Raw genomic sequence first — 24,280 nt, 5'->3', positions numbered from 1 at the left:
GATTATTTCCACTAGATATCGAACATTTCTTAATATTTTTCATCGAGCCATACTCAGATGAGATACACCAATTTTTCTTCGGGACCACTTACAATTGATATAAATCTCGTCAATATCCATAAATAAGATTATTATATAATTAAATATAGTGAAATGTTTGATGAACAATGTTAAACTTGTGCACATTTAATATCTAGACTTAATTTCAATATAGTTAAAGCTTGACAATTTGGATAGTTGGGCTAGGAAAATTGAAATAAAACATATAGAAGGATCATATAAAAGAAACATCTCCTTTTTTTGTTTTGTTAATTTAATGCCAAAATTTTCCGTGTTCTATATTACAAATTGGAAAAAAATACACCATTATTAATTTGTCAATGTGCTTCCTTACAATGTTAAGATAGCATTAAAATAAACTAAAACATTAATATCAGTAAGGTTTAATTTTTCGTAGTAAACTTAATCTGTCAAATATAATTTTAAAAAATTCATTATCGCTGAAACATTCTTCCTCCTTGACTAAAAATATACAGATATTATATGCCTTTTAGTAAGCAGAATTCTAACCATAGTAGAAATATTAAGTGGAAATTTTAAAAAAATTATACAAGATAAAGTAATGAGGCAAACATTTTGCTATATACTGTTAAAATCATATTAAGTGAATTTGGATGCCTCAAAGAAGTATGTCAAAACAAAATCCACCTTATTAGTTTTTAAAACACTTATGTACCAGAGGAAAAAATGTTGCTATATAAAATATGGAGATTTCAAGGCTTTTAAGAAAATAATCCAAATTAAAATCTGATTTTTTTTATTATTAAATAAAACTGAATACAATCAAACAGATTCACTTGAACTTGCAATGTATTAGGCGAGTCTCAATGGGGGTCAGAACGAAAACTCCACGCAACAGCGTCGTTGCTGGATGCAACTCAATTCAACAAGTGTTGTTAAATCAGAATACAATGTTTTTACTGTTTGCCTAATGTTTAAATGCTTACAAAACTTTTATAGCAATTTCAAATGAGCATTATTAAAATAGAGTAGTTTTAAAAATAGTGCTGTGTGTTCAATGACTTTGACAGTCAAAGAAATTAGTTAAAGATTACTCTACTATATATGACAATTATTTTAACACTAAATTGTCAAAGACATCAATGAAAGTTTTTTATTATTTAGAAGTTATGATTAAATATAACATTGCACAAAATTTTAATGCATATTGTATGGAAATTATTTTACACAAAAATTTAATTTATCAAGGGCATTTTCATGAATACAAATTTCTTATATATATATAAATAAATCGATTGTTTTAAAAATATACAGGTAACAGAAATTTCAAAACATAAAAAATGAAAATTTCAGTCTAAAGTCCCTAAGTACAATAAACTAAATTTTATTATTGCTGCTCTTTTTTTAAAAAATTAAAACACGTAAAAGACTCGGATGTCTTAATAATAAGCCGTTGGTCTTGAGAGGTTACTCGGAAAATCAGTTTAAACTCTGCTTGATGATCATCACTAGCCTTAATCATTGTCGTAGTTGCACTGGTGATTTCACTCTAGATGATCTTAGTTAGTAGTACAATAGAGAGCTGTCTTCAAAAATGTAGCTGAAAATTAAAAAAAGAAGAAAAGTGAATGTTGACATTGAAGGCACAAAAGTAAAATATAAACCAGTAAAAAAAATTTTTTAAATTTAATAATTTGAATGAATCAGATACGACATGACCATACTGATCCGAACATAGGGGTATCTGATTGACTTATTATTTATTCAAACTTTAAATTATTTACAAGAATACCAATATTGCTTTAATTAAGAAATTTTATGTTACATTAAATAGTTACTAGCTGTAAGAAAACAATTTAAAATAAATTATGATTTTTAAACAAATTAAATAATATTTTGTTAGAAATAATATTTTTCAAGAAAAGAATATTACTTATCAATCTTTGGAGTCAGAAAAATACTAATACCACAATATCTCTATATTGTGTACCCATTATCTGTAATGAAGTACCATAAGTAATTTGGTTACTCATTTACTGCACTCGATTGAAATATAACCTACCATAATTCTTTCAGGAATTAGAATTAAAATGATTTCGTTCATGAAATCTGTCCCTGGTATCCCTGCACCTCTGTATGCCATTGAAATGGATTGATTTAAAACCTAGTGTTAATAATGATATTTTAAAAACTAAAATACATGTTAACTAATTATTTAATCATTATTACATTATATCTTAAATGTGAAATATTTTGTACCAACAAAAGAAAATATTAAAGTAAATAATCTATGTTCTGGAGATTCTTTGTTTTTTTTCAACAATTATCCTTTGAAACAAATTTAAAATTATCAATTCCTATTCATTGTAAAAATGAAGGGTGTTTAAAAATTAAGATGTGCGTGTTATAAGATGTTACATCATTATAAATGTTTTGTTTATTTACTAACTTCCCCTATAACTTTTTTTCAATTAAGATATTTATTAATAAAAGTTATTAAAAAGATTAAATTATTTATATCATTAACAGAATAGAAGAAAAGTTAGAAAGTCACATTCAATATTTTGTCAAGAAATTACAAAAATAGGTACTTTATTTACGTCGCACTAGAGCTGCATAATGACATGAATTATGCGTATGACTGTTAATGGAAGGATACTTAAAAACATAATTCAAATTCAATAAAACTTTATAAAATAATATAAATAAAAAATTTTATAAAACAATATAATGTTCGTTTTGGAACCAAAATTATAACTTCTAGGAAAATACATATTTTATAATGTTTAATAATTCACCATTCATAATCATATCTTTTTATTTAAATATTGAACTTAAATTCTTTCAGCACAAAATAAATAACATGTTTCAAAGGAAAACACGTTTCTGGGTTAGGTTTTTAAAAGAAAAACATACAAAAATAGAAGAGTTATAACTTCATAGTTGGGGGAGCGATAAAAGAAACTATTGGTACTCTTAAGAAAATAAAACTTACCTAGACATCACACTCTTTATTAAAATAATGTGATGATACTTCGACTAACGAAATTAGCTGATAATACTTTTTTGTTGGGTTTCATAAAAATCGCACTGTAATTTCATCAACCACCGGCATATTTCAATTCATATCAGCAGCATTGTTAGATTTTTCAGAAGGGGCACATGCGCATAAACCAATTTTGTTTTTGACGTCATTGCGTAAATCGTTTTCCCGAGAATGAGGGGAAAAATCAAATATTCCCTGGCAATAGGCTGAGGACCATTGGGATTTGGAATCGTGCAGTCCGATCAGACCACTATGAAGGATATCCACTTGAGCTATGAATGTGGTATATCTCGGCTTTTGGCGCGAAGCGCCACTTACCGATTCATCTAAAATGTAGTGACATAAGCTAGAGAGTCCATAAGTTAAACTAGTTAAGTCCATAAACAAGTTAGTCCATAAGTTAAACTAGAAAGTTCAGATAACATCTTTGTTGGAGTAAAACTTAAGTTGAAAGGATGGAGCATCACTGGGAAGGGGAAGACCCCTTTACTAGAGTTTGTAGCAGGTTTAGCACATCTTGATCTTTCATGAGCTCTTGCAGTTCTTTCATTCGTGACACTAAGCGGTGGGCTGATGTTGCAGGAGTTCGGTCATTTGTTTTCTTTCTGCTGGGGCGGGCCTCGCACCCAGAGAAGTTCGATGTGTGATTCTTTCCGCAATTGCAGCAGGTTGCTGGTGTTTCTCTGCTCTTCGTACACTGAAACGAAAAGTGCCTTCCGGCACATTTCATACATCTTTGCTTCTCTGTGCACGTTCGCTGAGATGTCCATATCCTTGGCACCGGAAACATTGTAGCGGCCGGCGGCCGCCATGGAATTTCTCGACGCTAACCGGGTTCTGCTTGATTTTGTCCGTAAAGTAGACTTTGTCGTGGTTGGCTAGCTTCGGCAGGATAACTAGAAAGAGGGGGAGGAGCCCATAGGCTCCGCCCACCCTCTTCTGGAACTGAACAACTTTAGGATATCCACTTACTGAATGAGTCATTTAATACAAAATATATTTAAAATAAGAAAGTGGTAGCACATATATGACTAAAAATTAATTTTATTTATGAATATTATTGGATTGCCTTATTCACTTGTCAATCACTACAGATTCAATTCTCAAATATATAATATACACTTCTCTAAATTATTTTTATAAGAGGTTTTGGGCTCATGCGCTCAACACATTGGATGCTGGATATTGGGGTTATCTCGGCGTTTGGCGCGAAGCGCCACTAACCGATTCATCGATTCTGTTTTGTTGTATTCTGGGAGGTCCTATATATCTTTGAAGTTGTAGTATGTTGTAACAAGTCAAGTCCTTAAAGAAGTAAATCTTTAGTTTTGAAGGGAAAATCATCTTTGGAATGGGGAGATCCCCTTGAGTAGAGTTGTATGATAGCGCTCAACACATTCCTGCCAATTCTTCCGGATGATTTTATTTTCATATTTAAAGTGGTAGCAATACTCAGGTTATTCCAATTAACTTTTTGAATTATAATGATAATTATAAATGAGTTTGACCACCACTACGTATAAATAATTATAATAAATATATCAAAGCATAATAATCCTTGTGCAAGCTAATTTCAACGGGATTAAAATATAAATATATTTTTGAATCAGATTGCTTTTCGTTCATTGTTTTACAACCACTCTGAAAATCCATTCTCGGAAAGAATGTAAGTTGGCAGGTATGCACAACAGGTTCACTTTTTAAACAGTCTGCGCGGACTACTTATAAAAGACCGTGTGGAGGCTTCTTGATGTAGGAGGTGAAGGTTCTAGTGCGACTTAAATAAAGTACTCCATAAAAAGAAAATGCCGGAACAAAACTCCTATAGCCTTTCCCTCTTTTCGGTGCCCAGGAACTCTATTAGACAGTTTGGTTACGCACATAATTCAAGGTAGATATTTGACTTCTCCGAGACAGAATTTCACTCATTCAAATTCGAAGGATTCGAAGTCAGTTCAACATAACGAACAATTTCATCCCGTCAACCTTATTCCAAAACTTGTCTGCAATATTTATGCCCAAGTTCGTACCGATTTCAATATTCTGATTTATTGAACAAAATAGAGGGTGAAAATGGGTAGCGAAAGGTGGTTTCACATACGTTTACAGTAGCATGCGTATGCTTATGAAAAGATGCAGGGGAATTCGATTCCTATATACCCTTTGTTTCTCATTTGTTCCCTAAATGTGTGGCCCACGAAAAAAAGGAAGAAAGAGAACGAGACTCACAGTTTTGGCTGTATATAATTTGCCTCCATTTCTTAATAAAGTTGATGCCAGCAGTTTTTAAATAAAAAAAAGAAAATGCTAGAGCTCACTTAAAAACTAATAAATATAAAATTGGAAATACTAGAAAAGCTACAAGCAAATAGATATATACGTAAATTCAATCCTCTCACCTGAATTAAGTTGGATAAATTAGGTTGAATTAGGTTGGAGGAGCAAAAGAACCATGTCTTTTATACAAATTAACTATTTGTTATAAATATTTATATTGAAGAAAAATATTAGAAGAACTGTTCATTTGTATAAAAGGTCATAATAGAGAAAAACAACGACGACACAGAAGTTGTATAAAATTTTTTTTTTTTCTTTCTTTCTTTTTACTTTTTTTGCAGGGGGACCCAGGACTTCCTGGATTTCCAGGAGTGAAAGTAAGAAAAACAATGCTTTTTTTTCATAATATTGTAGATTATAAAATATTTATTTATGGCTATTTGTAACTGAATTGATATTAGTTATATTTGAAAACGATTATTCATGGTGTAACTTTTTTTTATGCTGCTATATAACATACAAATAATGAATAAACTATGCAATGCCATAAAATCACTTCCAATTCTTATCAGTGCATTCTTATTGGCCCGAATGATCAAATTTTCTTAGATAAAGTTCCACGTTTCTTTATTTGTCATTAGTATTAAAGTAATAAAAGCATTGAAATATTGATGACTCTGTGCAAAGACAATGAACTGTCAGTGTAAAGATCTGAAGTTCAAATTCCATAACTGCCTTAAAACAAATCTAGCTTCAGATCGATTAGTACCAGTTTCTCTAGAAAGTAAAGGAGAAAATGGTACCAGCCTGGATGATTGGTTCAGATCGATTAGTACCAGTTTCTCTAGAAAGTAAAGGTGAAAATGGTACCAGCCTGGACGATTGGTTCAGATCGATTATTACCAGCTTGTCCGGAAAGTAAAGGTGGCCAGTGGTATCAGCCTGGACGATTGGTTCATGTTGATTGATACTAGCTTGTCTAAGAAATAAAGGTGACCAAGGGTACCAATCTGGACGATTAGTTCCGATCCATTGACGCCAGCTTGCATGAGAAGTAAAGGAGACCAGTGGTGCAAGCCTCTACGATTGGTTCAGATCCATTGGTACCAGCTTGCTCGGGAAGTAAAGGTGACCATTGTACAATATGTGACCTCATTGCCAACGTCACGGCATTGGTCATCTAATTGTGTAGCTTAACCTTCATGATCCCAGTAGTCCACAAAGTTCATTAACGGGAATGTTTTACTCATAAAAGTATTGTTTAGCCATTTATTTTATAAGAATTTAACTGCAATGTACATTCATCTTTTTTTCTAAGTTTTCTCTTCCCTTGTTGCGTTTTTGATAGTGTTTGTCTTACATTAACCCTAATGCTAAATTCTTTTCAACCCCTAGGGACACAATGAATTACAGTGAAATTTTTGCACTTGCACTTTGAAGTTGAAATAGCGTTATTATTAGAGTAAGGAAGAAGCATAACCTTACGCTTAGACTTAAACTGAGGTTATATAAGGAGCACCTGTCCGCGAAGCGGACACTCCACTCCTTCATCATGACGTAGTGCCTTTAGGCTCCTGTAGTACTGTCGTTAGCAAGAGATACAAGAGAAGTAGCAGAAGCTTTGGGCAAGTTTATACTCTGTGTCTGGCTTAATAAATGTGTGATTGTAGATCAAAATAGATTATAACCTTACGCAAACTCTCTCAATTATTATTATTATACAAAGGCTTAAAACTAAAACTGGTATTTACTTCAGTGGTTATACTTCATTTACTTTTTAATTTAATAAATTCAATTTATAATGATAAATACTACTCTTTATTCTGTCATTTTAAACAAATATATAAAGTCTAATGATGGGAAGATTTGAAATGCATACAGCATTAAATAAACTAACCTTACTTTATTTGTTATATCAGTTTATTCAGTTTTGCGAACTTCTATAACTTCCGGGTAGGCATGTATGCCAAGGTTGGCATGTCTTCTTATTGACAAGTACGGCTGGGCGTTGAGAAATTTCGATGTGTTTGAGTTCGTATGGTATCTCAAATATGCAATTCGTTTTATTATGATGATGTGGTATGACGTGACTAGGATAAAAGGACAAAGTTTTTTGATTCATTTGAAAACATTAATGTCTGAAGACTTATAAAACTATTGAAAGATAAATTTTAAAAAAAAGATCCTTTAAAAACAGTAATTCAAGAAATATAAATCTTCTAATTGTATTCATTATCTTTGCAGGGTGAACGCGGATTTCCAGGACTTCCAGGATATCCAGGATTGAGAGTGAGGAAATAGAAATGAATATATTATTATATACTAAATGAATTGTATACCCTAATATATTATTATATACTAGATGAATACCCGTTCTTCGTACGGGGGGACAAGTATCCCAAATATTCTGTGAAATATATTAATTAACTTTAAAGCAACCCTCTAGTAATAATTTTTTTTGTTATTCACAAATTTGTTACATTTTCTTTTTCGATCACTTCCATTATTAAATTTCCCCTCCCGCTCATAATATATATATATATATATATATATATATATATATATATATATATATATATATATATATATATATATATATATATATATATATATATATATATATATATATATATATATATATATATATATATATATATATATATATACACACTATCTACACTATCTGGCCATTAATGACCGGACAACCCTCATTTCGGATACATGAGGTGCTAGTATCAAGTCAGTAGGGCGTAGGGCCTCCACGCGCCCGAATCACAGCTTTAACCCTTCTAGAAAGGCTATCCACTAGGTGCTGGTACACGGCGGCAGGTATTGCCCGCCATTCCTTCTGTAAAATGGCGAAGAGTTGAGTGGTGGTTTTGGGGCGTTGTGGTCTGGCCCTCAACCGGCTCTCCAACTCATCCCAGAGTTGCTCATTTGGATTGATGTCGGGACTTTGGGATGGCCAGTCAAGCTCTTGCACCCCCATTTCATCAAACCAGTACGTGATGGCATGTGCTTTATGAATGGCAGCGTTATCGTGTTGAAACACAAACGGGCCATTAACGAACTGTTGCCACAGGATGGGAAGCGCCGAATTGTTCAGGATGTCTCTATATCCTTCTGCGTTCAGGGTTCTACGCACTAACACCAAGGGTCCAAGGCCAAACCACGAGAAACAGGACCACACCATAATTCCTCTACCGCCGAAGCTCACAGTGTCTGGTCATTAATGGCTAGATAGTGTATATAAATTATTAGACGCACTATAAGATTTTATGTAAAATATGTTGGGAATTCTATGTTGTTTTAACGCGACTGAAACCAGGTTTGCACTTGTTCACGTTCGTGTATCAATTGGTTTACATTGCAATGTAATACGTTAAAAATAAATACAAATAGAAAGCGTATAAAAAATCTCCTGAATGAAAACCCATTGCATGTATTTTTAAATATAAAAATATTGCAAATGGACATGTGCGAAACATGTGATTACCCGTGCAAAACATGTAATTATAAAGACACTACAGTGCGTCTGATAATTTGGTCTAACTATTATAATGTACTAATATAATACCTGATGAATAAATATTCTATATTTATATAATATCGACGACTTGTTTCAGGTGCTCAAATATAGATGCCCGTTTTCAAGGTATGTCAGAAGTGAATGTGAAAAAAAATTTATTAATTTAAAATATAAAACGTGAAGTTGCTAATGGAAAATAAAGGTGCGAAACAAAGCTATAAAAACTGAAGAGTGAAACGAAAATAACGATGGAAAAAAACTGTTTAGGCGCTCGAGAAGATCTTTTTCAAATGACGTTTTTAGTTTAGTTTATTTTTTAAATAAAGAAGTTTATAAAGAACGTGTGCGTTTATATACAGGTATATACACTTCTCTATTCCTTTGAAAATAAAACTTAGACAGCAAAACAGACGGCCTTAACGTATCACATCATATCTTCATTTGTATTATCGCCTTTTACCTACCACTTCTTACGTGGCAGAAAAGTGGGAATACTTAGTATTCACTGGAATTTTTAATTTAAAAATAACCCTGGTTAGGAATGCATTATTAAATTGCACAGAACCTGAAGCTTATAAAGAGAAACCGATTGCAAATTTGAAATCAGTGGCATGAAAATATTTAATATCCATCCAAAAATCTTATGCAGCAAAAAAACACTATTTTCCCCCAGTATTGTGTTTAAATATTAAATTTGTATTTTTTTTGTGTGACAAAGCAGAGAAATTTTTTATATTTATTTTTTACCATTAAAGGGCGATGATGGACCACCAGGAGTTCCAGGACGGAAAGTAAGAAATTCGACGAATCTTATTTTTCTTAATTGTATTGTATACCACGCAAGAAATATTGTATACTAAGAAAAAATTCGACATTTCTTATTTTTCTTAATATTGTATACTACGCAATACAATAGGATTCATGATTAACGATGAACTCAGGAAATAGGAATACTTTCGCTACGATAAATCATAATTCAAAATCAGTATGGCTGCTCAAACTTTTTTAACGAAATAGCTAATGATTTTGATATTTTCAATGTGTCTCTTACTGTTTCTTTTTTTTTAAAATCATGTTTAAATGTTTTATTCCTGCAATGATGTACTTTTTTCCCCTTTGCTCACCATTTTAAACTGGAAATTTTTTTTATGTTTTTTTTCTTTAAAATAAAAATAAATAAATAAATATTTGACATCAAATTCACGGAAAAGTGTGCCATAAGAGGCATAAAAATACCACGAAAGTACCCTTTCTAAACCCAAGTCAAAATTTTTGATGGTTTTCCATTTATGGACCAACATACTTTTTATGGTAACCATCAGTTTATTCCATCATGAGCCATTATATTTTTTGACAGTTCCCAATAAAAGTAACCATCACCGCAATGTAGTAATTCGAACTGATTTATGATGATTGTGATGGTTTTTACATGCTAAACCACCAGAAATTTCCATCATAGTTTCTTAGAAATCAGATGTTGAAACAATCACCATCCCGATGTAGGAATTTGGACTGATTTATGATGGTTCAACATAAAAAAAATTGTTTTGATGGTATATTTCTGAGAACCAACAAGATTTCCAATTAACACGTTCACGCCGGAAAAGTGAGAATACTGGTACGGGAAAAGAGAAAATACTGGTAGAAAAACTATTTCAATATTGGAAAATATTCGGGAGGAGTTAATCTATTCTCAACAATAACAATTCACTGTAAGGAAATATATCACCAGAGATGCCAACTTGCTCCGGACAGAGAATTAATATTTTCGAATGGTAGTTTATTAATTGTGATTTTTGGTTTAATAAATTCAATTTAGTAGATTTTTATCCACCACTATTTCAAAATAATTCAAAGACTTATATAATTCGCCACTTGGCTGTAATTAATTCATGCTAATCCTTTTAAAAAGTAAGAAAAATTCGTCAAATATTTTCACATTTTAATTGTATTTATTCATCGTTTTTTAAATTATTTTAGCTTGTCCGGAGCAGTTGGCATCTCTGTATCACGGCGAAGAAGCAATTCAATATAAAAATTGCATCCGTTAAAAACAATTGATAGTTATGGATTTTTATTATTCCCGGAAAAAAACTAAAAAATGAAATTTATTTGTTACCAGTTTTTACTCCAGGGCGCCGTCAAGATGAGAAAATCTAGCGTGACCCACCGGTGGATCACCCCGGAGTGAACGTGTTAAAATATCATAGAAATGCATAATTGGAACCACCACGAAACATCATGGATTGCTGGCTCATGAGAATAAATTTTTTATGGTTACCCATCATTTTTTTTCTTTTTAATAACGGCAGGCGCTGAAGTTTCGTTCTTCGCCTTAGAAGATGCCGGAAGTGTTGCTCATTTATCGTTACCCAGTTGGCACCTGTGAACCAAAGTCAAGCAGGCGAGCAGCATTACCCACGCCACACTGCCACAAATACCCGTTCATAGGGTGGGCCACATTCATACATTCACACATCAGAAGACAACACAGAGAGAGACAAACATCCATGCCCAGAGCGGGATTCGAACCCGCAGCCATTGACTTCGCAGTCAGGCACGCTAACCACTCGGCCACCTGGCCGGCTACCCATCATTGTATTAGATTAGAATCATGGGTTGATGAAAGTTTGGTGACATATCAAAAATCATGAACACATAATGGAAAATGTTGGATGATGGTGACCATCAAATGATGTTAGACCATTATGAATCTCACTGAAACCAAGATAAACCATCAAAATTTTCTGATGAAACCATCAAGAATTTTGATTTGGTTATGGAAGTTAAATATTTTTTTGTTGATAATACTGAAAGAGAACGATAAACGAAAGAGAACGAAAAAGGATAATACTGAAAGAGAATACGAAAGTAGCTAGTTTTTTCTTAGCAATCCACACTCACATAAAGGTGTACAAAATATTTATTCCTTTGCAGGGTGATCGTGGACTTGATGGATTTCCTGGACCAAAAGTGAGTTATTCTTTGATGATGTTTTTCCATTATTTTACATATTAAGCAATATTTATTTATTATTATTAATTTTATGTAATTAGAAATATTTCATAACAGCTCGTAAAAAAATATTAACAATTATATGTTAACAATATTTTGTTGTATGTTTCATTTTTTGCCAGAAACAATCGAACATTAATCTGCAATGAGTGGTTAATTATCATAGTGACTATTAATCATAGTAATCATACTAGGCAATATTAAGTTAATTTGTTACTTAGTGATCCAATCATAAAAAGTTCAAAATACCTGTATCAAATGAAACCAGAACCAAAATATAAAAGAAGATATGATACCACTATTTCGCCATCATGAAAGTTTAGATGCCAACTTGCTCGGGACAGCAAATATATATTTTAACGTGGTAGTTTATCAATTTTGATACTTGGTTTAATAAATTCAATTTAGCAGTTTTTTATCTACCACTATTTTTAAATAACTTGTTAGCTTATATAATGCTACTCCGTTGGAAACAACAAGCTGTAACAAAACGAATGAAAAAAAAAACCAAAAGCAAGCGATAATAATCAAGTAATTGTCAAATTTACTTGGTAGTTACTTACAATTTATTTAGTTATTTTGGCGTCTCCGGAGCAGTTGACATCTGTAGATAAAGGACATTTTTAAACTAGTAGGAAAACTTTATTCGAAACACAATCTCTTAAAGAGATAATAATCTCATTTTTCTTGTTAATAGCTCGTTTAAAGTTTTTATTTTTTCTTTATTAAATATTTACTGACAATCAATGTGTGTATTCTTTATTATTTTCATTTTTGAAAACGATTTTAACCATGTATTTTAAGAATGATGAATACGCTCACCTTGCATGCAATATTATTAAAAAAATACACGTTATTAAAGTCTACACCAATCCGAAGAGTTTAACCACACGTCCTTATTCAAAGCCAGTTTCGGAAATAGATTTTAACACTAGTAACTCTTTGAGACACGCGAGTCAGGTGTCTCAAAGAGTTCTACAGAACATAATATATATATACGGAATATGTCCAGTCATAGTCTGAAAAGGAATATAGCTAGTGTTCAAAAACACAGGCATCATCTTAGGAAGAAAGAACACTTTTAGTTCAAAATCTAATTTCGTTAAAATTTCCGATATTTGGCCCATTAAGTCGGCAGTTATAGAATTTTCCATAGCATAGTTTCCATTTTAAGCATAGTTATAACATTTTCCCTGTATTTTAATGAATTAGGCTTTGCATACTTCTGGTAAAAGATAACGTTTTCGCTCTAATATAAAATGTGATGACTCAGTGATAGCCGCTATGGCTCAATATTAAAGGCACTGAACTTTGAAGGGCATTGAGTCGTTGTGTAAAACTGAGATTCGATCTCCAGTGGCGACATAAAGCCCACCTTGCTTCAGATCGAGATGTTCCTACTTTATAGGTACCAAACGGTATCGAAATTATTTTTGCATTTTTGTTTTTATAGGGTGATCCTGGATTTCCAGGGCTACCAGGAATAAAAGTGAGTAAACGGTTAATATTAATTTCTTCAAAAAAAATATTTTATATATAAACAATCTCAAAAAAAAAATGTAAAGTTTCAGCAATGAATGCGTTCAGTGACAGAACAATGCTCTGCGTCGAATAAGAGTTCGCAGAATAATGTGTGTATTCATCCTTTTGTTTAATATGTGCAGATACATATTAGACAGAGCCATGCAAAAATTAGTTTCAGAAGGCAAACCGAATACAGACATATGTCGTCAAAGGTTATCCAGTTATGATTAAAGCTTATGTAAAGAAGTTTTCCAATTATGATTAAAGTTTAAGGTACGTATCAATATTATATTTGCCAACGACCCAGTAAAAACAAGCTCTATAAATTTCGAATTCATAACTTCTGTTCATGAAATGAGGAGATACAATCCAAGAGACACAACTTATGATATCTGTACTCATTCTTCACTTCGGCAGCCCTTGTAAAACAATAATGATGAAAGGAAAACATTACCACTATCTGGCAAACACAAGACGAGCTATTCTTAACAAATATGTCTCATGAGCCCCATCTTGATGGATCACTCACCTTGTGATTGCTACACTTTAGATACGATTTTATTTATATTTGAATTCTCGTTCTTAACCAATATGTCTCATGAGCTCCATCCTGATGGATAACTCTCTACTGATTCCCCAATCCATCTCCATTCAAAAATGTATTGATTGTCTGAAAGACCTGACACTAAAAGGCAAGCAAATCGTCTTCCAATGGATCCCGGGACATTGCGGGATTTGGGGTAATGAAAAAGCTGATTTCTTGGCCAAGAAAGGAACAACTATTGCCCAAACATCTCGTTGCTCCATCTCTCTGCACTCATTTAAATTGCTGGTCCGAAATCAATTCCGGAACATGCTCTCAGAGAATTTCCGTAAAAGCAATATACACAAAACCTGATTCAACCATATTTTAACTATCCCAAATCAGCCCAGGTTTAAGGCAGTCGCTCTATTTAGACTTGTAACTGGCCATGACTGTCTATCCAAACACCTTTTTAGTACAAACATTTTTGACTGTCCTAAATGCAAGCTCTGTCGCCTTGGGGAGGACATGGACTTGCCCCATATTTCCGTCTGTCCTGCGCTCATCTCCACTACTGTGTGTGGACGCTACTGGGAGGCTAGGGTCCGTATGGGCTAAGCATGTCACTATGCATTCTATTATATTTAGTATCTCTTTCTGCCTTGTTTTTCTTGTTATTTTATTCTTTTTGTTCTCTTAAATTGGCCTGCCACTGGAAATATTAAAAAAGATACGATTTTATTTATATTTGAATTCTCGTTCTTAACCAATATGTCTCATGAGTCCCATCCTGATGGATCACTCAACTTGTGATTGCTATACTTTAGATACGATTTTATTTATATTTGAATTCCCGTTCTTAACAAATATATCTCATTATAGATGTGCAATATTTGTAATTATTTGTAAATATTTTACGAAAACCGAAAGCATGCATTATTCTTTCAAATTGCTTTTCGAAACCCTGCAACAACAACAAATTTTTTTGATGAATAATATTCATCAAAACAAAAATAAAATTACGTGCCTAGGTATTTCTTGATATTTATTTAATTCAATTGGATCTTTCTCAATGATTTGTTTAGCGAAGTGCAGATTGAACCAAAATAGAACTTCTAAATTTTACTTTTAGAAATAATGAGTTATTAAGTTATCAAATCTTTTTATTGTGTACTTTTAGGGTCCCCCAGGTAGTGATGGATTTCCAGGAGCCCCTGGACTCATGGTAAGCTTCGAACATTCAAAATATTCAGTTATGGCATTGTATAAGTGTTTTATATTTTATCCCAAAATATTTACAGGGTGAATAGATAAGTGAGTTGAAAAATGGTTCCACCAGGTGCTAAAGATCAGGTATGTTGGCTTAAATTACTATTAGGTTAGTGATATCATCTTGACGGTTTCTATCCAGTTTAAGGAAACATTCAGGTCATAATCTACTACTTAAATTAATATTATATTAGTTACAAAAACCTCTTCTTCCCAGCCTGTCTCTTCAATCTCTCCCAATTTTAAAAAAAAAGTTAATAACACCGATTTAGACTACGATTTCAATTACTACTAGGTTTGTGACAAATGCATGCGAGGACCTACCACAGCTTGTATCGCTCTATCAAGTTTAAGGAAATGTTTTGAAACATTAGAGATATTAAGGCCTAAATTACTACTAGGTTAGTGACAAATGCATGCTGGGAGCTACCTCACCCGGTAACGCTCTGTCGAGTTGAAAACCTTTAAGTAATTCAGATCATAATCTACTACCTAAATTACTATTAGATAAATGTACAAAATATCCTCTTCAGTTTTTTAAGCCTGTAATTCTTTGTCAATTTAAAAAAAAAAAAGAAATGCTTCGACCTATATTACTACTATGTTAGCGACGATCTATCGAGTTTAAGCCAGTGTTTTGAAACAATAGAGATATTACGGGCTAAATGATAACTCTGTTAGTGACAAATGCATGTTGGGAGTTACCTCAGCTAGTAACGCTCTGCCAAGTTGAAAACTTTCAAATAATTCAGACCATAATCTGCTACTTAAATTACCATTAGATAAATTTACACAATCCCCCCTTCATTTTTTTTTAAATTGGAAGAGCCTGTAATTTAAAAAAAACTGTGACTAAATTATTATTAGACTAGTGACGCTTTAGCGATTTTAAGGAAGTGTTTCGAAATCGTACAGATATTATGGCCTAAATTACTATTAGGTTAAAAACAAAAGTCTCTCCTGAATAACATGTAGCACTATACCGAGTGTGAGGAAAGCTTCTTTAATCATACAGACTATAACCAACGACCTTAATAACTAACAGGTGAGAAACATAAATCTTCTTCATATAGCCTGTACCTAAAACTTTTTTAAATCAGACATAATCTACGACCTAATGATCTAAATTACTCCTAACTTAGTGGCACAAGTTACTGCTTGAATCATATTACCTATTGTGCTCTACTACTGAATATGAGTATGTTGCTCGCCCTTTAAGTTGTTTTTCTGGCAGAGCATAGCGAATCGAGAAGTTCCCCCGCGTTAGTGGTGTATTCTAAAGCTAGACTTCTTATTCTTTCTATATTCTTTGGCTTACTGTCTGCCAAAACTTCAAACTTAATTCCCTTTCGTTTTCTCTTTTGCAGGCGAAAAACTGTATACAATGATACATTTTTCTCAAGAAAAGCAAGTGAATACTCTTATTGCAGCCATAACAATTTCTGTAGTATTTAAGTAGAAAGTTTATACAAATAGAGAAGATAGCGCACCAGATCTTCAACAAGGAACCAAATTCTCACTGATACTTTTTTGTTTTAAAAGAATTCCTATTTCTGGGATTGCAGTAATATCAGAGCAAAACTACAACCATCGCTGTTATACGTAAACGAAAGGAAACAAAAAAAAATTAAGAAAAACTTTGACTGCGTTACATCAAGATTAGACTAAAAAAATATTTCTAAAAGATTGCGAATTTCGTTGCATTCCGCTGAACATACCATTCGCCATATTATAACTTTGAATTCTCTACGTCAAAATGTTATAAACCAACTTAAGCTCCTTTAAAATACTCTGAATTACTTGTTACTAAGACTTTCAGAAAATAATAGCTCCAAAATAATATTAATTTTTCAATAACTGAAGACATGTGATTGTATTTTGATTGTGAGTGTTCTGATTGATTCTGATTGATGGCTTGATTCTGATGGATGAAAATGAACTTTAAATTCATATTATAAAATATGCACGTCTTCATCTGAAATAATATAATAAAGACTTCGTCTTTGTGGGTAACTTTGTGTATCTTTCTTTATAACATTAGAACCACTCGAGGAAGAAAATAATGAAGACTTTGAATAAGATGAAGACTTTGTGAATATCTTTGTGTATCTTTCTTATAACACTAGAACCACTCGAGGTAATATCCTGATACTTGGACAGAAGCTAAAAGAGGCAATTTAAGCTTCCGATCTTTATAATCCTTCAATTAGTTGTTCCAGATTAACGTTGAGAAAATGAATTTTTCGAATTAGTTTTGCATTAGTTATTGTTCAAAATAAAACTATAGACTAATCTGTTTTTACAAATATTTAAAAAAAAACATCAGTGATGTTAGCTAACTTACAAACGGAATTTATTTCACGTTCTTTACACACACACGCACATATATATATATATATATATATATATATATATATACAGGGTGGTCCTAAAATATCTGTCAAAAATGTAAAGGTAGGTAGAGGGGACATAAATAAGCATATTTCGGATAGGAATGTGTGTGCTGTAATGGCACATTAAAGCACTAGCTTGTAAAGCAGTATGAATCAGAGGAAACTGAAAAGACAAATAAAGACAAAAGAAAATAAAAATTTATCAACAGTTTACAAGAGGTACTCGAAAGAGCAGCCACCAACATCGATACAAGATTCACAGCCACGGCGCATGGATCGGCGTACATTAGAAAAGACGTTAGACATGTCGAGCACATGTAAAGCAGCAACAGACAAGCGGGCAACAAGATCTTCTTAATGGGACTCTCGTACACCAGGCTTTTAATATGACCCCAAAAGAAAAAATCCAAGCTGGTTAAATCAGGAGAACGCGGTGGCCAGGGAACTGAACCACCCCGTCCTATCCAATGCTGGCCGTAGACAGCGTCAAGGTGATTTCTGCCGCTCCCTGTTCATCCTCTGAGCAGCTAATTCATTTCCTTGTGCAGACCCATACATGAAATGCACGTCGGCAAGCTCCACATTGGTGAAACGATGCATGCTGTTTGAGATCCTTGCGGGAATCCAGCTAGCAAACGCTTTTATGCGCCGCAGTCATCACCGCACACACAATCCTATACGAAATAGGCTTATTTAAGTCTCCTCTACCTACCTTTACATTTTTGACACATATTTCAGGACCACCCTGTATATATATATATATATATATATATATATATATATATATATATATATATATATATATATATATATATATATATATATATATATATATATATATATATAATGTGTAGTTATAGGCAACAAAAGATTTCTTGTAAAATATTGAAAACAGTAATTTCAAAAACGTTACGAGCAACCTGCATATGCATATTGGGCAGAATAATTTTTTAGCTAAGCATCGATAAAAATCTTAGCATCCCAAACCACGGACATTTCGATCGATGTAAACGAATGTGTAAAAAGGAAACCTCGAACTTTCCAACAGTTTTACTAACAGTTATGCCATGTAAATTCTTCCAAAATGTCGTCGAATTACAGGCTTGGTTGGACGACTTTTTTGAGACGCCTCCGAGTGATTTCTATGAAAGAGGCATCGAAAAACTCGTTGAACGTTGGGAGGCAGTCGTAAACAACAACAGAGAGTACATTATTGATTAAATTGATGTTATGTCAAAAAAAATTTATAAAAAATATAAAAAAAAAAAAAAAAAAAAAAAAAACGCGGGAACTTATGCATTAACCCAATAGTTAAGCAATAAATAGTTTGTTTCAGTTTATTCATTCTTATAATCTTTTTTGAGGAAATATAAAAATGTGCCTTTGTTTATATTTTTATAATTAAATTTAATAAACATTTAAATTATTTATCACAAAAAATAAAAATTTCCGTTAGTTCATTTAAAAATTGAACTCAAATCCTCCGCAGAGATTCCTTAATAGAAATAATTTTGCTTAAATAATTGGAAAATTTAACAGGAAGTTAAACGCTGATCACAGTTCCCCAATTATGCCGTTGGTTATGATACTGTGCAACCTTAACCACTCTGGCCAACAACGGGCTGTTGCGGGAATTCTTTTCTTATCATTATTAAATACTGATTAAAGTAAAATTTAAGCAATCGAGTAATATTTATATAATAATTAATAATAAAAAAGATAATTTTTTTGAAAGAAAAAGGTTTTGAATTTGAAAAAGTAAAAAAAAAATAATAAATACTCTAGGAGTATATTAAATCGCAATTGTTGTTGTTAATTTACGTCGCACTAGAGCTGCACAATGGGCTATTGGCGACGGTCTGGGAAACATCCCGGAGAATGATCCGAAGACATCCCATCACAATTTTGATCCTCTGCGGAGGGGATGACACCCCCGCTTCGGTAGCCCAACGACCTGCACGTGAAGTCGAGCACTTTACGGTAGCACAGTTTAACAAGGACCAATACTGCACACCCTCGGTCCCTACGCAGACTGATCCATGTGGGTCACCCACCCGCACACTGACTGCAGCCAGTGATGCTTAACTTCGGTGATCTGCGGGGAACCGTGTCTTAACGATCAGTCCACTGCGGGACATATTAAATCACAAGATTGTGCCCTTGCTTTGCTGTAGCAAATAGTTCTGAACATTTTTAATAATTTTTTGCTTTTAACTGAGTAAGAAGTGATGTTCAGGCTTAAAAGAAAGTAGATATTTTTGACTGTAGTAAATTAACGCATACGCAAAGTGCATTGTAACTGCATTAAGTGCATAATACTGTCATTGTTGAGTGACCACTTGGATCAGTCCACGACTGGACCGAGGGTGTGCGGTATTGGTCCTTGTTAAACTGTTCTACCATAAAGTGCTCGACTTCGCGAGCAAGTCGTCGGACTACCGAATCGGGGGTGCCATCCCCTCAGAAGATCAAAATTGTGATGCATGTCTTCGGATCATCCTCAGGGATGCCCAGACCGTCGCCAATAGCCCATTGTGCAGCTCTTTTGCAACGTAAATAAACTACAACAACAGCAATTATACGTACAAATCAATATTTTTCATAAATATTTGGGTTTCCTCAAATCATGATTTTTTTTTTTTTTTTTTATGAAGAAGAAGCTTATCTGCTTTGTTATTGAATCCTAATTTGTAAATCTGATCCCCTTAAGTAAAGGGTTTAGGATTAGCCTAAATTATTCTCATTTTCCCATGATGCACGAGTCACAATGCTTTTGGTTTCCCGTGATGCACGAACCACAATGCTTTTCGTTTCCCATGATTCTCTTGGGTTTGTTTAGTTGACGAGACAGTGTGAGAGTTGTGTGTGTGTTTTCTTTTTCTTCTTCGTATTTTTCAAGTTTATATTGGTTAAAGGAAAAGCTAAAGAAGGGAAAAAATATATACAATTTTCCCAGTTTTTAAGATCGAAAAAAAATGATTACCAATTCCAAAACAAAGTCAAGACTTCAAAATAATTGAACTCAAGATATTGAATCGAGTTTTGGGTGACCAGGACAAAACGTTTATAATGTCCGATGTTGGACTCGATCACGTCACAAAAAGTAAGTAATGCTTCTAATTTTTGTTTCACATTCAGTTTTGCTGCTTTTGTACATGTTTTACAGTTTGAAATTACTTAATAGTTTCTAACAAAATTGAATACTTAAAAAATAAGAAATTGAAGTAACAACACAATATTGTGTGTTAAAATAACATTAAATTATTTTATAATGCACGAGTAAGCATTTAAATAAAACATTGCTACTTCATTAAAAAAAAAAAGAGCAGCGCATAATGAAATAATTAAGTTAAGTGAAATAGTGAGTTCAAATAACAGTGTGTAATGAAATACGTTGGTTTTAAATAAATCAGCATAGTACTAAGCAGTTGTAATTTTTGAAAAAAAACTAATAGCGCTAGTGTGTTTTGTGTTTTTTTTAAATAATTGTTAGTTAAAAATTGCTCATTTAAATAACTATATTTTAATATTTAGCATTAAATGTTATTCTATTTATCATTTTTGCGGTATATATATTTTTAAAATAAATTCCTTTTAAAATTCCCCTCATACTCTTAGTAAATTCCAACCTGAACTCGGATAAATGATGATTTAGTGTTTCTCATCACGATTTACTTAAATACTGAAACATATATGTGTAGAGCCTATCAACTCGTGACTCTCAATTTTTAAAGTAAATTCCTCTTAAAACTCTTCTTATACTCTTAATAAATTCTAACCTGAATGTTGATTTAGTTTCTCAACACGATTCACTCGAAGTACCAGTAAAATATTTCATTGTTTTATTGTAGACCGGTAAGATTAGTAATTTGGATAACAGCCATAATTTTCACCCAAACAAAGTTTCGGTACTTTAACGATTTTTGACCGATTCTTGAATCCCAATTTTTAAAATAAATTCCTCTTAAAATTCCCCTCATACTCTTAGTAAATTCCAACCTGAACTCGGATAAATGATGATTTAGTGTTTCTCATCACGATTTACTTAAATACTGAAACATATATGTGTAGAGCCTATCAACTCGTGACTCTCAATTTTTAAAGTAAATTCCTCTTAAAACTCTTCTTATACTCTTAATAAATTCTAACCTGAATGTTGATTTAGTTTCTCAACACGATTCACTCGAAGTACCAGTAAAATATTTCATTGTTTTATTGTAGACCGGTAAGATTAGTAATTTGGATAACAGCCATAATTTTCACCCAAACAAAGTTTAGGTACTTTAACGATTTTTGACCGATTCTTGAATCCCAATTTTTAAAATAAATTCCTCTTAAAATTCCCCTCATACTCTTAGTAAATTCCAACCTGAACTCGGATAAATGATGATTTAGTGTTTCTCATCACGATTTACTTAAATACTGAAACATATATGTGTAGAGCCTATCAACTCGTGACTCTCAATTTTTAAAGTAAATTCCTCTTAAAACTCTTCTTATACTCTTAATAAATTCTAACCTGAATGTTGATTTAGTTTCTCAACACGATTCACTCGAAGTACCAGTAAAATATTTCATTGTTTTATTGTAGACCGGTAAGATTAGTAATTCGGATAACAGCCATAATTTTCACCCAAACAAAGTTTCGGTACTTTAACGATTTTTGACCGATTCTTGAATCCCAATTTTTAAAATAAATTCCTCTTAAAATTCCCCTCATACTCTTAGTAAATTCCAACCTGAACTCGGATAAATGATGATTTAGTGTTTCTCGTCACGATTTACTTGAAGTACCAGTAAAATATTTCAATTCTTTATGCTTCATTATTTTGACCGGTAAGGTTAGTCATAATTTTCACATCTACAAATGCGGCACTTGAGCAATTGTTTGACCAATTCTTGAATCGAAATTTTTAATGTAAATTCCTCTTAAAATTCCCCTTATTCCACTTATGCTCTTAGTAAACCTACATTTCCAGGGCATCTCTTTTGTGTTGGTTTTACTGTTCAGATAAATCAAAGGGGACTGGTTTTTGTTCACCTAAATTATGCTCATTTTAATCAAAATGATTACTCATTTCTCAATATTCTTCATCAAGGCATCGGAAAAAAATTCCTAAATCAACTTGCTGTTAAGCAACAACTCTAAACAGCCCAAGTAAGAAAGATTAAAAAAAATTTTGTGAAGTATTTATACTACTTTTTAATAATCAATATTGAGCAATAATTAAATTTTTTATACAATGAAATTATGATTCAATTATAAAATATTTAAAAAAATGCAAATCATTGTTATAAAACAATAAGTTAAATATCCAGTCAAAAGTTTATAATGTTGAAATTAAGTTATAAAATACTAATTTAGAACCAATATTTTAATCAAAACAAAAATTTTTAAGGACCCATAAATAATATGTATCAGTAGACGGGGACTAGAATCATGACCACCCATGATGCATGTTTTTAGAACAACATTCCGTTCAATTCTTTTATCTTAATAATGCAAACCGTTTGATTATAGTTTTAAAATGATTCTATGTACTAATGTGCTGATTCTTTTATTAGAGTGACTTGATTGTTTTGGTTTGAGAAAAATAAATAATAACAATGTGTTAATTTAAGTGTGTAAAAGAAGTTGCTGTTGTTCCGTCAAAAATCCCATTTTCACTCTTCCGAGATAGATAATGAGCACAGGTTATTTGCTGATTATCAAGGTAATTTGAGAAACCAATTAGTTTTTTGGCACTTTATTGAATCACCTTAGTTAATCATCACATTAACCAAATAACCTGTAGAATCACTCTAGTTAATCTGCATAAAAGCCAGATATTTTGTAGAATAACTGATTATTTCAAAACTTTAGCGGTAACGTTCATAATTAAATAAAATAAACAATTTTAAAACTAAGTTTTCAAGTTGAGTAAAAGGGAGAAAATAATTCTATTCTTATCCAGCAACGATCCCATTTTTATTTTCAAAGCACATAATAGATAATGAGCAGATAATCTAGTTTGTTTACAGATTACCTAGGTAATTTGAGAAATAAATTATTCCTTTTTTTTGGCACCTTAACGAATTTCTCTAGTTAATCTACACATTAGCCAGATAATCTGTAGAACAACTGATAATTTCAGCACTTTAGTGGTAACATTTACAATAAAATAAAATAAAGAAATTCTGACAAAAATAAAATAATTTCTCTTTTTTTAACTTATTTAAAACATGTAGTTTTATAACTTTTTATTTTACTTTTTTTTTCAATTTTGAATGCATTAGCATTTTCTTAATATCGATAGACGTTTTGAAAGGTGATAAATCGATAAAAAAATGTTGCTGACGCTATCTAGAGAGTAATTAGCGAAACTTCAGTTAAAATTTGCGTAATCTAGGTACAGTTGGAACAGACCGAGGAAGTTTGCCTTTTACCCCTTCAATTGGACAGGCACCCCCTCCAATTGATGAGTACCAAGGATGCTTGGGTAATGAACACAGGGGGTTTTGTATTCGACTGAAAACACAACCGGGATATCTGCTCCTGCTCCCCTGAGCCCAAGGTCAAGGAAACTGAGATGGGTGCAATGGACCTAGGCCCTCCTTGTACTGTCGCGCAACTGCGCTTTGTTTAGGTAGTTGATATTTTTTTTTTTTCAAATTTCGATTGAACATTAATTATGTTTGGTAAT

General features: G+C 32.4%; 1 protein-coding gene and 1 long non-coding RNA gene across 5 annotated transcripts in view; one reads left to right on the top strand and one right to left on the bottom strand.

Moving 5' to 3' along the window:
- LOC107442639 (uncharacterized) overlaps window positions 1-17,217 on the top strand; it is a 79,092-nt gene extending 61,875 nt beyond the window's left edge. For 2 of the 4 annotated variants that reach the window (XM_043053932.3, XM_043053931.3), the window contains 8 exons: window positions 5,686-5,721; window positions 7,589-7,633; window positions 9,629-9,664; window positions 11,811-11,846; window positions 13,342-13,377; window positions 15,116-15,160; window positions 15,237-15,288; window positions 16,572-17,217. In XM_043053932.3, coding sequence (XP_042909866.2) covers window positions 5,686-5,721; window positions 7,589-7,633; window positions 9,629-9,664; window positions 11,811-11,846; window positions 13,342-13,377; window positions 15,116-15,160; window positions 15,237-15,245 — 243 coding nt within the window. In that variant the 3' untranslated portion in view covers window positions 15,246-15,288; window positions 16,572-17,217. Of the gene's footprint in view, window positions 1-5,685; window positions 5,722-6,739; window positions 6,928-7,588; window positions 7,634-9,628; window positions 9,665-11,810; window positions 11,847-13,341; window positions 13,378-15,115; window positions 15,161-15,236; window positions 15,289-16,571 lie in introns of those variants that run through there. The other 2 variants (XM_043053934.3, XM_087151033.1) reach the window with 2 other exon arrangements.
- LOC147803389 (uncharacterized) lies at window positions 801-3,157 on the bottom strand. The gene is made up of 2 exons (XR_015429059.1): window positions 3,017-3,157; window positions 801-1,621 (listed from the first exon to the last, which is right to left on the bottom strand). It is a non-coding gene; the product is annotated as an uncharacterized LOC147803389 (long non-coding RNA).
- Window positions 17,218-24,280: the final 7,063 nt, after the last annotated feature.

This window comes from Parasteatoda tepidariorum, chromosome 9 (genome assembly GCF_982258835.1).
Source record: "Parasteatoda tepidariorum strain Cologne lab strain chromosome 9, Ptep-v5.0, whole genome shotgun sequence".
NCBI classification, from domain to species: Eukaryota; Metazoa; Arthropoda; class Arachnida; order Araneae; family Theridiidae; genus Parasteatoda; species Parasteatoda tepidariorum.
This window is presented reverse-complemented; position numbering and strand designations above follow the sequence as displayed.